This window comes from Lagopus muta, chromosome 1 (genome assembly GCF_023343835.1).
Source record: "Lagopus muta isolate bLagMut1 chromosome 1, bLagMut1 primary, whole genome shotgun sequence".
In the NCBI taxonomy this organism is placed as follows: Eukaryota; Metazoa; Chordata; class Aves; order Galliformes; family Phasianidae; genus Lagopus; species Lagopus muta.
This window is the reverse complement of record NC_064433.1, coordinates 21952321-21967659: the sequence shown is the minus strand read 5'-3', so window position 1 is coordinate 21967659 and position 15339 is coordinate 21952321. Positions and strand designations below refer to the sequence as shown.

Below are 15339 nucleotides of genomic sequence, written 5' to 3'. Positions count from 1 at the left end.
CCATTTTCTGTCTCCTCTACTGAGACTGGCACAGTTGGGCACTGTCTCATCTCACACATAGGTTTTTTCAATGAGAAACCTACCCTGGGCTTGCTGCTTTTACCAGATGAGGAGAACTGCTTGTTAGCGGCAGTCAGGGCTTAAACAACAAAGTTACTCCAGCTGTAGGCAGTCCTTCCAGTCAGGAGGTTGTAGGGCAGCCTGAACCATGGTTTCCAAGACCAGATCCATCCCTTCTGACTTCTGAGACTAGATAGTTTGCAGTGGAGATTTCTGGTGTGTGTGTTAACAGCATCCACCAAATGGGCTTCCATTTCCTTTAGGGTCCTTATGCTCTAAAAGCACAAAGATTGCAAGTGCTGCTAACCTTCTGCAGCCAAATGTGCCAAAGGGTAGTGGCAGCAGCTGTCACTTACAGGATATGTATGTAGTGTGTGCAGGCAGACATGCACCCATTTCCCAAGGTATTCAAAAAACTGATGATGGGGTGTTCACAAGTGTTTTTGTCAGATTCTGGAAAACTCTCCTGCCAAATCAAGCAACCTGTAAATTCCTCTGTCACAAGGTCCAGTGCTTCCACATTCCTTTGCAAAGCGTCAGGGTGATCTAACAACAAGAAACCTGCTGCTGCTGGTTGCAGAGCAACCAGGGAGAGAAATGCTGTCTATTTTACCACCTTGGTCTTCAGCTAGATTCAAGTTTGTGCTGCTGGGGCTGAAGGCATAGCTGACTAGAGCTGGGTGATGAGACTGAGAGCTGGCTGCCCTGGCTCTGCAGGACCTGAGGTACACAGCAGCCAGCACAGACAGCAGGAGCTTGGGACGTGGAGTGCAGGGACATGACCACACAGGCAGATGTACAGGACACCCCATGCCTATGCATACACAGATGTGATGTACTTCAGCCCTGTTCTCTGTGAACAAACTCCAAAGGGAGACATTTCACCCCAAATTAAATCCCAGATCTGAAGGGCATCACCAGACTTTGGGGAGAGCCAGATGCAGACCTGCAGAATCATTCAGTGCTGCAGATTGAATCACTGCAAAACAATGTTCATCTTTCATTTGTGCCCCCTGATACCGATACTGAAAGCAGAGCAACGATAGAAGTAATGATTAGGCACTAACACTCTCACCTAATACTAATTAATGATGGCTAATCTCTGCAGCTGAACAGAGCTTTCACAAGGAATCAAGCCCTCTGGGTCATTTGTCTCTAATATAGGTAACTTTTTAAAAAGTCCTATTAATCTTCATTCATTCCTTGGATAATGAGAAATAAAAGGTAGCATCATGTTCCTGAAGTTTACTGGTTTAAGGGTTATTTCCTATGCAAAGGCAGGCTGAGACACGTTGGATTCCTCCTGCAGGAAGAGTAAGAGATTAAGCTCACTTCTCCCACTTGCAGCTTTTAAAAATCCTCTGAATAAAAGATGGTTCATAGAGATTCTCCTCACTTTCTTCCCTCTCATTCACAATTAAAAAGTTGGAATGTTTCTCTTAGCAAACCACGATGAAGCAGCGTGTGTTAGATATCCGATGATCCGACACCATTACAGACAGTCACTGACACAGGGGTTAAAAGGACAAGAAAAGCCAGGGAGACAGCATTGAAGAAATTAAAATGCTCTGACGATCTGACAGTATGAAAAATGTTCCCGATACCAAACCCAATTATATAACAGAGCAGATACTGAAGGAAGTTCATGCAAGTGCTGGATGGAAACAGTGATGCAAGGTTCAAGGACTGATGAAGTGATGTAACTGTCAAGGAGCACACAAGGAGCTGTGGGGCTCAGCGTGCAACTGGGCCCAGCCAAGGCAGTGCTGCCGCATGGTTCCCAGGGCAGTACTTCTCATTTCCTCCAAGCAACAGCAAGTTGCTCAACTGCTGAGCATCAGCATCCAGAACAGCAGCTGGGTTCCCAAATTTCTGTAAAACAGCTTATGTCTTTAACTGAATAAATACTGACTGAGGGCCTAGCTTTCCACAGCCCTTTGTTTTGAGTCCAACACAATGAATGTATGCAATTAGCTTATGCCTAAGAGGACCTGGGCTCCTCAATAGGACTGCAGCTTGGTGTCCTTGTCGGTCTGCTGTAAAATCACATTCCTTTTTAGGAATTCCTAAAATTCCTGGAATTATCTGTAAAGAAAACTGCACATGAACTGAAAGCAGAGAGAGACAACCGAAGAAAATGAATTTGGCATGTTTGTTTTAGGTTCAATAAACTGTGCAATCATGATGCAAAATATACCGAAATGATAAAATAAGAGAATAAAACATTAGCATAGAATCATAGAATCATCAAGATTGAAAAAGACCTCTAAGATCTTATAAGCCAACTGTGCACTTACCACCAATGTTGTCCATTAAACCACGTCACTCAGTACAACATCTGCAAATTTATGGAACACCTCCAGGGACGGTGACTCCAGCCCCTCCCCACGTAGCCTGTATCAATACCTCACTGCTCTTTCAGAAAAGAAGTTTTTCCCAGCATCCAATCTGAACCTCCCCTGGTGCAACTTGAGGCCATTCCCTCCAGTTTTATCACTGGTTATGGGAGAAGAGGCCAAGCCCCACCTCTCCACAACCTTCCTTCAGGCAGTTGTAGACTGCGATAAGGTCTCTCCTGAGCCTCCTCTTCTCCACACTAAATAATCCTTGTTCTCCTAGCTGCATTTGGCAAACATTGGGATGTCAGTGCACTTGGCCTTTCCTGATGCCTTCTAGGACCAGCTAGACACAAACTTTCATGAACAAAGGCAGACAGAATGGTAATTTTTTGAAGAACTCGCAACCTTTGCTCTGTTTCTCAAGAGCAGGTAAAAAATGCTGGGGGAGGGGATGGCATCAACAGCAGAAACAATGAAGATCCATGGCTTCCAAGTGCTTTCACAGTGCTCCACTCTGAAAAGTGAACCAAGATGCAATTTGCTACGAATTCCTTTGAATTCCAAAAATCATTTCTTTTTTCTCAGTTATTTAATTTTGAACAGTGAAAGAGGCAGGAAAACCTTACGCCTCCAGAGAAATGCTCAATTTACACTACAGAACAGCATATGTTATTAAATCATCTAAGTAAATGAACTTGGATCAAAGTTTCAGTTTGGGGGGCAGGGGTATGTTTTTGAAATCAGCCTTATCCTTGTGCTAAATTATTTATATTGCAGTCAGGCCTACAAGGCTCAATCCAAAACTGAGGAGGCACTGCACTGAGAGTTTAATGCCTAATTTCTCTATAGCTTGTAAATTGCCTTTTTCTTCAAAAGAAAGGGGGAAAATGCAAGAAAATAACTAAAACAACATTAGGTGTTCTTTTTTGTTGACTTAGACAAAACAAAACTGACTTCACCACTACACTAAGTGAGGGGAAAATTAGGACTGCTGTCAAGAGCCTAAGCACCATTTAATCTACAATGCAATCTGAACTAAAAATGTCTCCTTTTTCAATTTATTTTAAAAGAATGCTGTTTTTCTGACATGAAGGAAATAATTATTCAGGTCATTTACCTGCAAAAGTAGATATTTGGCTATCAAAAGAGGCATAAAATTCTTTGCAGTGGCATAGTATCATCTACCTGAGCATCTCAAGGCACATCTCAGTGGTTCTCTGTTTTACTGAAGCAGAAATCATGGCACACAGAGTGGAAGGTCTGAATTTTCTAAAGCAGCCTGTCATAAGGAAAGCTCCTGTGTCAGGGGCTCATTTTCAACAAGGCTCATTTCCAGTCAGAACCTGAAAGTTTAGGTTCAGCTGTCACAATATTCAGCTGCATTGGGCAACTTTTGCTTGCATTAACCTGCGTGATGTCTGAGGGCTTTCAGCACAGCTCTTCATCTCTGTTCCAACTGCAGATATTAAAAAATTGTGCCCAAAATTGGAGACTGAGGATTTAGCACAGAATGACATGTTGTAGATTATCAGTAGACCAAATGTCACTCAGAAGAAAACAGATTTCCTCAGTTCTAACCTCCAGGTAATTTTGCTTCCCTACTCCAAACCTTCCTGATACGCTCATAACATTCTGCTTTGAAGAACTGTATTTAGGAGAGTAATGTTTCAAGACCTAAACGGAAGTGGGATGGAAGCATCTTACCTCAAGTGTCTGCTTTGTATCAGGTAAGTATGAAAAACAATATGAAATAATAATACGAAGGAATGAACTGAAAACCATGCTGACACATAAATATGTGACATACAAACCATGCTGCCTGGGACACCTACTTTCATGCTGGACCAAACACTACACTGCAGTACAGACTTCTGTGATACTCCAGCAACCAGAATGAGATCACTGCTCCTACAATCACCTTATTGCGTCTTCTGCTGAATAAGCTGAAGTTACTGAAGGCAGAGTATAAAATTACATGTACTGAAAGCTTTGAGGAGCAGCAGGTTCCCTTCTTTACTCCCAAAGCTGCCTTAGATAAGGCTTGTGGCACGAGTACCAGAGTACGCAAGGGCTGGGCAAGAGAAGGCAAGAAAGGCTAAACCTTTGAGCTGAGATGTCTGGCTGTCAGCCCCTTGCATTGATTTGCAGCCATCGAGTGAGAGAAAAACTGAAAATGATTAGGCTATCAGGGCTGACAAACACTTCATTTTTGCCAGCAGGTTCAAAAATTGAAAGTTGCAGTGAAATCTGACAGTCCCTACGTTGTTTGCCAAAAATGACCAAACCTCACAGACTTCCTTGCGCTCCTCAGGGCGAAGGCTACACTGTCAGAGATATGACAGAAATACCCTTCACAAATAATTGGTTTATCTAAGTGGCACACTTCTAGCAATAGCAATTAAAGTTTTAAAAGTTCAGGCTTCCCTTATGGAGCTACTTACCCAGTTACTTGCATCATAATTGACTCAAATGCTATCATTTGTATTTGAAGTTAAACACAAACCCAGTTGCCTTTTGTGTCTTTTTTATTATTAGGCACATCATCCTGTAGTAGCAATTTCTGATTTATTTACTAAAGATGCATGATATAAGATTTTATTAATAAAACAAAATCTATTTTTTCCTTAAAAAAAAAAAAAAAAAGAGCCACTGGATACCTGGGGACTGTGCCCTTTTTGGTGCTATTTGCATGAGCGAGCCTAAGGAAATGGAATATATTGTACACAGAAGACAAAAACACAACAGCAAATCGGTCCCTCTGACCGATTAAGAACGAAAGAATAAGATTTTAAGAACCCAGTGACTGGATCTGATTTGGTCTGGGAACATAAGGGGTTTGCCCTTATACACAGCAGGTGCACAATAGTTCAGCTCCGTGATTTGCAACCTCTGACTCAGTCTGCTCTGCAATGAGCCATGCCAGATTTTAAGGTAAGGCCAAATCTGAGACCTACAGGAGACGAAAAAATCCAATGCTTTTGAACCCTTGTTTCTAACTAGTGCTGCCCCTTAGGTACAGTTACTGCTGGGCATCTGCTGGAATTTGGGCATTGTCCCAGGGCAGTGTGAGGTGCTGGGCAGGGAAGGGCACCATGCTGGGCTGGTACATCCCCACCCCCACAGAAACAAGGATGCCTGGGCACTGGGGAAGCCAACGCCATTTGTCCATAATAGTTCAGCAGTACAGCAATTACTTCAGTGATTACTTTATCAGTTAACTAACAGAGGTAACATTCAAAAGTTAAAGGAAACTTCATAGTATTGCTATGTTTGTTTTCCTCTATTCCATTTCCAAGCTCTTACATGATCTGGTGAAGTCCTGCTTTGTTCTCTTGGAGTCTGTTGCCATGGAAGTGACTGAAATATCACAAGTTAAACATTATAGCCTCTATTTCCTAAACAAATAAGCAGCTTTTCTTTCTGCAAAGGACGGCAAATGGCACTTGTGTTGTTCTCAGGCAGACATTGCACTTGCCAAATGTTTTTAAGTGCTGTGCTCTACTCCAAGCATCTGGGTCACCAAACAGGAAGGGTCAGTGAGGAGGTGCAGCCCAGGTTGTGGGCAGGACAGGATGTTCTGGAGCTACTGACATCCCAGCATTTCCAAATCAATCCTGTTTCACCCTTCTGCTGGGTACACACAAGCAGACCCAATGAAAACGTGAAGGGGAGATGAGGTGAGCTTCAGCTCAGGTGAAGCTTCAAGTCAGGTGGACTCCGTAACAGCCTGAGTAAAAATGATGAACCAACATTAAGTTTAGTATTCAGCTGCCTATTAGGAAGCAGGATGATGCCTTTATTTACTGGAGAGGAGGGCTAACATCACTTGATGCATTTTTTATGAACACTGAAGTTCAGCAGAGCATCAATACTGCTGCTGTGCTTGCTGCATGCAAGGACAGAGGAGGGAGGGAAGGAAGGACACCTTGTTTCTCTGCTTCCTAAATCACAAGAGGACATGAGGGATGCCAGCCCATCATCTGCGAGGGGTGAACCTGACTGGCACAGCACAGTGTTTTCTCTGCATAACACATCCAGCTAACAGGAGGGCTGGGAGCAGTCTAAAACCACAGGTTCTCTATTTTAGATTCTCTTTTCAAAAAACAAATATAGCAATGCTCACCATTAAAAAACAAAACAAAACGAAACAAGAAAAAGCCTCCTATATTTTGCATAGGTCTCTCAAACTCACTTTAGAGCTCCCAGATGTAAGGAGGATGTTTTTTTTTTACATTCTTTTATTTTCTAAGTTTCTACATAAATTCAGATACATACAAATATATATCTATATGGTTGTTACCAACTTTTCATCAAAAAGAGGCTTTGGGCCTGGCCCTTGATTCTTGATTCTTTTATCTATTTGACTAAATTGTTTTTGAGCAGATGTAAGTTTTGGATTGCTTGTGTAAACTTCCAAAAACTGAATTTTTGGAAAATTCAGTGACTGAAGACCTCCAGCCCTTGCAGCATGATCCTGGAGATTCCAGTCTTTGGCTAGGAGCGATCACACTAAACACAGCCAGACTCAATGGGATCACCAGACCAAGTGGCCGAACTGCTGAGTAGTACTGTACAGCAATGTCTCAAGAAGGTGATGCTCCCACACTGCAGAACAGGGAGATGTTAATCTGAACATTCTGCACATTAGTCCTTCAGGAGGTGGAGGAAAAGTGCTAATTTCACTGTTTTTGTCAGACTGCATGCCCTATGCAGCCTGTGTTATCTGACATATAAGCTGTGTTCTTCACTTAATAGACAATCTCACACAATGCTGTTGTCTCGCTCCAATTTATAGGAGGGAGATGAGGTTCTTTTAATATCTGTATACCCGGCATGAGATTAAGAAACAACGGTTCATATGTTGTTCCATCCAGTTTATTACCAAACCTAATCAGGGAGACGGGGAAGGGAAGGAGGGCGGTAGAAAAGATGGAAAAGAAGCAGGAGTTGGGTAAAGAGGGGATAGTCACCAGCAGGATCCAGCAGCGGTCCCGTTGCACGGCGTTTGAAGGTCCCAGGCAGACGCAGCAGGGGATGGGGCGAGAAGCAGCGTGGGCCAGCTTTGGACAGCAAGCAGGTAGACGAGGAAGTCGAGGAGCCAATTCTTGAAGCATCAACAGCGGTCAGGCAGCAGGCACAGGAGAGTTCGACAGTATACAGGAATCACCTCAATCGTCAGGAATCCCTCTTCTTCATGAGGAATCTGTTGTCAGAAACCTATCCTCATGGTTTTCAGTTCCTCTTTTATCCTCCTTGTTCTCCTGCCTAGTGACAAGGATGGGCCTTGAGCAAGAGTCATTGAGTACCCCCTGAGATGGCCACCATCCGGAGACAGGTCCACACAAAGGAGCACTTCACAGCTATTTAGCTGCAGCTCTTCTCGCTCTCATTGCCCCTGGCCTTGCCCATCTGCATCCCCCAGACAAAGGATCTCACAATCTTTGCCCAGGACTTGCCTAGACTTGTTCATCTGTGTCCTTCAGACAAAGGATTTCACAATCCTTGCTTGGGACTTGAACAAGTCCATCTGTGTCCCCAGCAAGCTTTGAGACACAGATGTTAACAGAATAATATCTTACAGCTGTAGCACAACAATAAATAAAGTCAGTCAATACATTCAATCAGAAAGCTGCTGTCTTTCCATGTAGTTGAAGCAACTTTCATTAGTACATTTTGATTTGGAGACCCTATTTGTATGAGAAGCATGCATTAGTATCGGGTATTAAGTGACCACAGCACTGCCACTAAAGCAAGGTCGCTATATTCCTTGACAGCATTATAAGGGTCTAATAAATGATTATTTAGCATTAGATGTTTTGTTCAGAGGGAAGAGACCTTTAGTGCATTCTTCCAAATGCACTAAAAATATAATAATTTATGACAATAATAAAATGATTTCACTTGGGACACTAACAGATATTTCCTCTGCTGCGAGAGCTCCTTTCCCTTTCTTAACAAAGGGTACAAAAGGTGAAGCACAGATTATATTGCAGTTGTATCTCTGTGTGGTTCACTTTGAGATAGGAGGCCCAATATATTAAAGTATCAAAGCGGAACACCTGAGCTATAATTTTTGATTAAATTTGCATATCACCATAAATAGCTTTTGGAACAAGTCACTGCGCAGCAGCTGAGTCTGGTCCTCGGTTTGTAGGAGGCACAGACACTGCTGATTAGACAAGATGCAGACTTAATGAGTAACATGCAATCTTTCTTACTGAATCTTTGAAGTGAAACCTTTGGCTATTCCAGATGAAAACAATGACATCCTGAAAGATCCTTCACCTTTCTGATAAGGGGAGGTGGTAAAAGTAACCAGCTCATGTGCTAACCAAGAATTTCACAACAAACAGAAGGTGGCTGTTCATATGCAAAATGCTGTCTCATTTAAGTCTTTGACGCTAACTTTATTCCAGAACGTGTTTCAAATATTACAACTCAGAAAACTATTGGTTAATCTTTAAGTCCTTTCACAGCTGCCAGAAGCATGCTTAGCCTGACAATCTATGACCACTAAGCCCTTTCTGCCCCCTTGAACTTCAAAGAGTACTATAAAAGCTATTATAGCAGAAATGGGTTAAAATTATGTCAGAACACGAACAAACCCTGGTTTCCCCCACACAGTCAATAAATCATTGTTGTGCTATTTAAGGCAAACAAAAGCAAGGCCTGGTGTTCTTCCTCTCCATTTAGATACCCAGACATCACCACTAGGCCATGCAAGCTGGCAGTAGTAAGCCATTAAGGTTTTAAATTTTGGCAACAAAATCAGCCAGTACACCCCCAAAAACTTCTGTGAAAATCTAAATCAATGAACGAAACATCATCCAACTGTGCCACCCTTGCCATATAAGAATATGTCCGCAAAAGCTGCACAAGAAAAAGCAGGCCATCTGTTCTCTAATTGTAATACAAGCTAGTTACAAAGAGATAAAGCCTCAGACTTCTCCATTCAAAATTCAACTGCCTGTTCAAACCCTCTGGGGACCAATTCTGTTGTTTCACGCATGTGGTAAGACAAATGCAGAACACCCTGGGCAGCATTCCCACTGCCATCTCCCTTTCAGGCACCTCGGGCTCCTGGAGGCCTGCTGAGGCACGGGCTCTGGCCTCAGCCTGCAGGCAACCCTGGCTGCAGCTCTGGAAGCCAATACTGAAGACTTGGGAGCCTTCTGAAGTAGCCCAGCATCACACAGGCATGCACGCCCTCACCTGCAGCTGCAGGCCCTTCATAGCCACCTGTGCTTGTCCATTGGGGTGTGGGACTGGCAGCCCATTGAATGGGTAAGGACTTCAACTCAGTCTTTTGAGGAAAACGGGAGGGCCCGCAGTGCCCCTTGTCTTCTACATTTCCTCTTTTTGTTAAAGATAAGGGTTGAGACCATTGAAGGCTTGGGACATCTTCATTCAACAACAATGTGAAGAAATAGAGAGGTCCAGGCCAAACCTGGGCCACAGGGCCTTCTATGTATCTCCAGCTTTGGTCTATGCAGCTGGATACAAGAGCATTCCTGACACCGCCCCCATATATGTGGTTAGCTGCACTGCGTTCAGGCAGGCAGTGACAGAAAACAGTGCCCAGAATAGCCTCTAAGGCTGCCTGCAGTGTGGTCCCTCACCCTGACAAGTCACCTGGCTGCTTTGGTTTCCCCTTTCGACAAGTATGACAAAAATCCTTCACCAATATCAATGTAATGTGTGAAGACATCAATGTTTGCAGCTATCTGCTTTGCTCCACAGCCAGAATTTTATTACTCAGCTGCAAGAATGACAGACCCAGACAGGCACCTGTGTCTCATCTGCTCTTGTGCAAAATGATATATTACCTCCTTGATGGAAAAGAGAGCACAGCAGTGTGATCTGAATGAACAGCTGAGGCACAGTTACAGATGGATGAAAAACAAGGAGAGTAACATCTCAAATCATGTCAGTATGCTCCAGTGAATGATGTTTATTAATTGGCAGAATTATCACTTCACTATATATATGAATCCATATTTATCTGGGATAAATATGAAATATAAAATTACAATTTTAACATTACATCAGCATGTCCTTAACACATCCATCCTCCAAAGGAACTTTTATGATTTTTTTTTCCAACATTTAAAACACCATTATTGCACAGTTTTCAATAACTAACGAAAACTGCATATGACATCATGGCCACTGTCCTTCATTCTATGTGATGTCTACACAACTAGTTACAGGAATACTAAGACTGGAAATGAGTTTCACACCCACATTGCCATCTGCAAAGCTGAAAAGATATGTTCATTCATTCATGATAGTAATAAATTATATATAAAACAGTCTAAAATTAAGTTCAATTATAATAATTCAAGAACATACCAGGTCCAGGGGTATAGAGAAATCCAGCTAATCTAGAGCAAGCAATCTTCGTTGAATCAGAAGGTGTACAAAAAGTCGTGACGAAGAACAGGCAGCTTCTTCATTTATGGCACATCTTTAGCAGGTGATACGCTCCTGTCTTTCAGTCACCACAATAAGCCTTCCTTCCACCCACACAGGTAGGAAGACTAGGAAAGACACTGACCCACATTCTGGAAGTGAGAGACTAGTTACTTAGGGAACCACCCCTTGGCAAGATCTTGGTTCTTTTTTTTCTTTTTTTTTTTTTTTTTTTTTTTCCCTACACTTCAATATTTTTTTAAGCTTTTAGAAATCTGAGTTCTAAAGAAACAGTTCTTTCTTTTATTTTACACTGCTAAATTTTGGTAGGGAACAAACTAATCTGAGAGAATATTTACTAGCAAAAAGAGTAAGACTGGTTCCCTTTACTCAAAGATTATTAAGATATTTTGGCATAATTATTTCGAGCTAACTGAAAGTGTTTTGTTTCTCACTATCCCACTATTTCAAAAGGCAATACATTAATTTTCCAAGCCTGTTTTTGCCCATGACAGTGACTAGTTAAGTGACTTCTGTCTTCATCTTGACCCATTATCTTTTCCATCCTGTTTTCCCCCCTGGCCTACTAAGGACAAGCAGTAAGAAAGCAGCTGGGCTGGCTTCTGACATTGGGCCACAGTCTACTCACCCCAAGATACAGTAGAAACAACAGTGTGCAGGAGAAAAACTTCCGGCCCTCTTGGCTAAGTGCATATTATCTGCTTCCCTTGGGCAACACAAGGAGATTGTCACTATACTTGCTCCTACAATCATCACCACCTGCTGAGACATTCTGCCAGCAGTGACCAATATCCAATACTCAAACTTCCTCTTGTATCTTAGGTTATTTTCTCTGTTTTTGTTTTTTTTTCCCCTATAGCTTATGTTGAAAGTATTATGAAGCTCTCTAATTTCCAGACACTCCCTAATTCAGCTGATACATGTTTGCAAATTAATTATCTACCAGGCTCCCAGAAGAAAGAGAGGAATCAATTAATTAATCGAGTCTTGCCTTCGCAGATGGAATGACTTAATTTCCTCTATGGTCTACATACAAATACTACTCTTAGAGTGTTTCCATTATATTCTGTTTCAGTGCAAATCATTTATGGGTTTCCACACAGTTTGTGAAAGAAGCCATTTTACAAGTAGAGAAACCAGTACAGCAAGGCAGTACCCATAGCATGAACAGGAGTCAGAACTGTTCTGACTCAGACTGTAGTTCCATCTCTGCTTTCCCCTCCAACAAGAGATCATTGCTGAGTTTTGACACGAAATGCTTTAAATATCTTATGGCTTCAATACTTTTATGTTTCAGCTCGGTTTTTCTCTTGTTTTAACCTTCTTGACTTCTCATAGATAAATCATTTTTTTTCTCAAGTTGTGCTCTAGGTTTGGGGTGTTTTTTTTTTTGTTTTGTTTTTGAGGGAAAAAAAATAGAAACTGTCAATAAAGTTTCATTTATTTATGTTTCTGTTGTTTTTTTTTTTTAGCCGTGCTCTTTGCCACCCTCCCCTCTTCATTATTTTGTACTCTGTAGAGAATGAGCTGGCACTGACAGAAGTCTTTGGAAACACTTCTGATAACTTCAATGAGCTCCAGGTTAAGTCACGAAGGCTCACACCTTCCAGACACAGTTAATGTTCTCGCTGGAACTGTTCCTGAAGCAGGCGTGTTTTAACAAGTGTACCTGTGATTAAGCTCAACTGCGAAAACAGAAGAACACAGAACTGAGAGGCCCTTGGCAGCTTTCTAACTTTATTCGGCAAAGTAGGCAAACACAGGCAGGTGCAAAATCCTGCTAGAAGTTCTTGAGGCCTAGCCCTGCTGAAATCAGGGTCTTGTTCCCCTCCATGGCTGCAGGGCAGCATAAAATACTGGGGGCCCCCTGTGGCCTTGTATAGCTGTCCTTCAGTTCTCATATATCAGCACCAGTGAACAGAATCTATTTTAAACTTCGGTGAATCTAGAGAAGAGTCATAGGAAAGCTGTCTTCTCCAAACCAAGTCCCTTGTAATGTCCTTTGTCCTAGCTATCAGTTTCATGACTATTACGTCAGTTTTCAAGGAAGACTCATTCTGCAAAGAGGGGATTAATGAAGTCCAGTTATCTCTTCCGCCAACTTATTTTTGCACAGTGCCTGTCTAACGCAATTCTGTGAATAGAATTTTTCTCGTGTGGCTTTGTAACTTTGCTAAATTGTATCTTTTTGTTCTTTATCTAGTAACAGAACGTGTACAGTCTTAAAAATACATTTCTAACAAAAGAATAAAAATATTATTTTACCTTTTCTCACCATTTTTCCATTTTCTGTCCCATAATATTTAGCAATTCCCACCACATTCAGATGGATCAGTGAGAGGTTGTAGTCTCTTTATTAATTAATTGCAAAAGAATTAATCACACTGAGCTCTATCAGGCTTCTGGAAGCAGTGAGATGACCATGAACACGTTCAGACTTAAACTGTACAGTACCACTGTCTTTTTTCCCATTTTTTTACAACTTCAAAACTACTCCAAAGATACCTGGCAAAGGAAGAAGTCTAAGAAAATTACATTATTTCTATCTGCACTGGCACATTTAATCATACTTAGTATGATAATATTTCAGTTTCTTATTGAATTAGTTATTTATAAATCCTTCTCATTTCTCTCTGTTTTGATAGTCTTTCTTTGCCAAAAATATTTAATCTGAAGGCAGCTTGTTCTGGTCTTTTTAATAGCTAGAGTAATAATCTTGACAACCTCACCTTAGACCTTAATAATGAACATTATTAAAAAAATGAAAGTTAATAACAAGTAGAATTATTATTATTATTGCTAACCATAAGTATCCTTTTAATATGTCATTTGATTATCCTTTTCTGCGATGACTTTTTAGGCTACACATGTCAGACAGTAGGAGGCTTATAAAAATCATAAATATCAACCCAGGAAAAGCTGAAGCAGCATCAAATAAATCCATAGCTATTCTGTCTGAGGAACTGACAGAGCTGGACCTTTGGGATCATCAAATCTGCTGTTTGTTGTGAGCTGCATGATCATATGGATTCCATAGGTCAGGATCCACAGTAAAATTATAGATGTTACCAAGCCCATCCAGATTGCAGGACTGAAGAAACCTGTACAGTCGCTGGCATAGGAAAACTGGCCATTTTCCACGTTGAATCCTTGAATCTGAGAATGAAGAAAGACAGATGAGTGAGATTAAATGTAAAATACAGACGTTACTTCCAGAATGTATGCCACTCTCGCTCAGCCCATTAAAAAAGAGTGAGAACAAATTATTTTGCATAACAATTTTCCAGGTCTTCTTTCCACTTAAAAATTTAAGATGCAGAAGTTATACGTTTGGCAAGAGAGAGTTGTGTTTCCACTTCACAAATCTGTATTAGTTCTGAAAGTAAAACCCCATGTGTGATCAGCCTAGCTCAATGACCACTTCTGAATCAGGAAATTCAAGGGCACGTGAGGCAAGGCTCCCTAAATGATATGATTTGTCAAAATATCTGGAGATTTTTAGATAATATCTCCTTGATGAGTAGAACTTCTAGAGCCTACTTTAAAATGCATTTAATGATACGTAATATTTTACCTGAGTTTCAGTAAAAGTTTAAGAAAATAGTTGGTAAGGTTTTTTATCCTCCATTGAGGTGTGGACTCCATGCTGTGTATTCACATACAAAAGCCCACATATGGAACTGGACTTCGTGAAGGGTGTGAAAAAATAACAAGAAGGGATTCTACAGGTTCACTGGGCAGAAGAGACAGGCAAAGGACAGCGTACCTCCTCTGACTAATGAGAAGTTACCTTCAACAGGCATGAGAGGTAGTCAAAGACTATCTATTCTGATCCATCTCCAAATTTTGCAAAAAGTATGAACTAACTGAATGCCTTTGAGACTGATACTATACTTAAACTTTTGTTAAAACCAGTTAAGATTTTGAAAGACATAAAGGGAAGACAATTTGCTGTGTAGAAACAGGCACATAATGACATAAGCATCCACTCCTTCAGAAGGAAGGGAAACCAGTGGAAGAAAATGGGAAAAGAAGATCATGGATTTTTAATTTCTGTGTTCCCATTCTATGATTACTCTGTGCTTTAAGATAAATTAACATAAAAATGTTGTGTTAATAATTGATTTTGCACTTCCTATGAAAGATGCTGCACAAACTAAAGCAATTTGTCTGCAGTTTGTAGACAATGCTATTTCAGTAAGCACTCTGAGTTTGAGTTAACTTATGGTTCAGGCAACTGAAGTTAATATGCATATAATATGTGTTAAAGGCAATGCCTGAACCTTGTGGAATGCTGATTAATAAAGCTATTATCACATGCAGGAGTAAGGTACCATGGTTGTAAAGATAACTTTAACATCATGAGATTTTTTGGACCTTGCAGAAGAACCTTTCCGAGCGAGATCTCTGCCGCTACTTGCAAATCCTAAATGCTTTCGCTATGGGCAGTCAGAGTTCTGATTAAAGCAGGATTACTGGCAGTAAGCTTTTGGGTTGGGTAACTGTG

General features: G+C 41.2%; 1 protein-coding gene across 1 annotated transcript in view; it reads right to left on the bottom strand.

Moving 5' to 3' along the window:
* Window positions 1-12204: 12204 nt before the first annotated feature.
* Window positions 12205-15339, bottom strand: part of LOC125690948 (V-type proton ATPase subunit S1-like) — a 53004-nt gene continuing 49869 nt past the window's right edge. Inside the window, exon 10 of the mRNA XM_048939799.1 lies at window positions 12205-13988. Within this exon, the coding sequence (XP_048795756.1) occupies window positions 13779-13988 (210 nt within the window). The 3' untranslated portion in view covers window positions 12205-13778. The remainder of the gene's footprint in view (window positions 13989-15339) is intronic.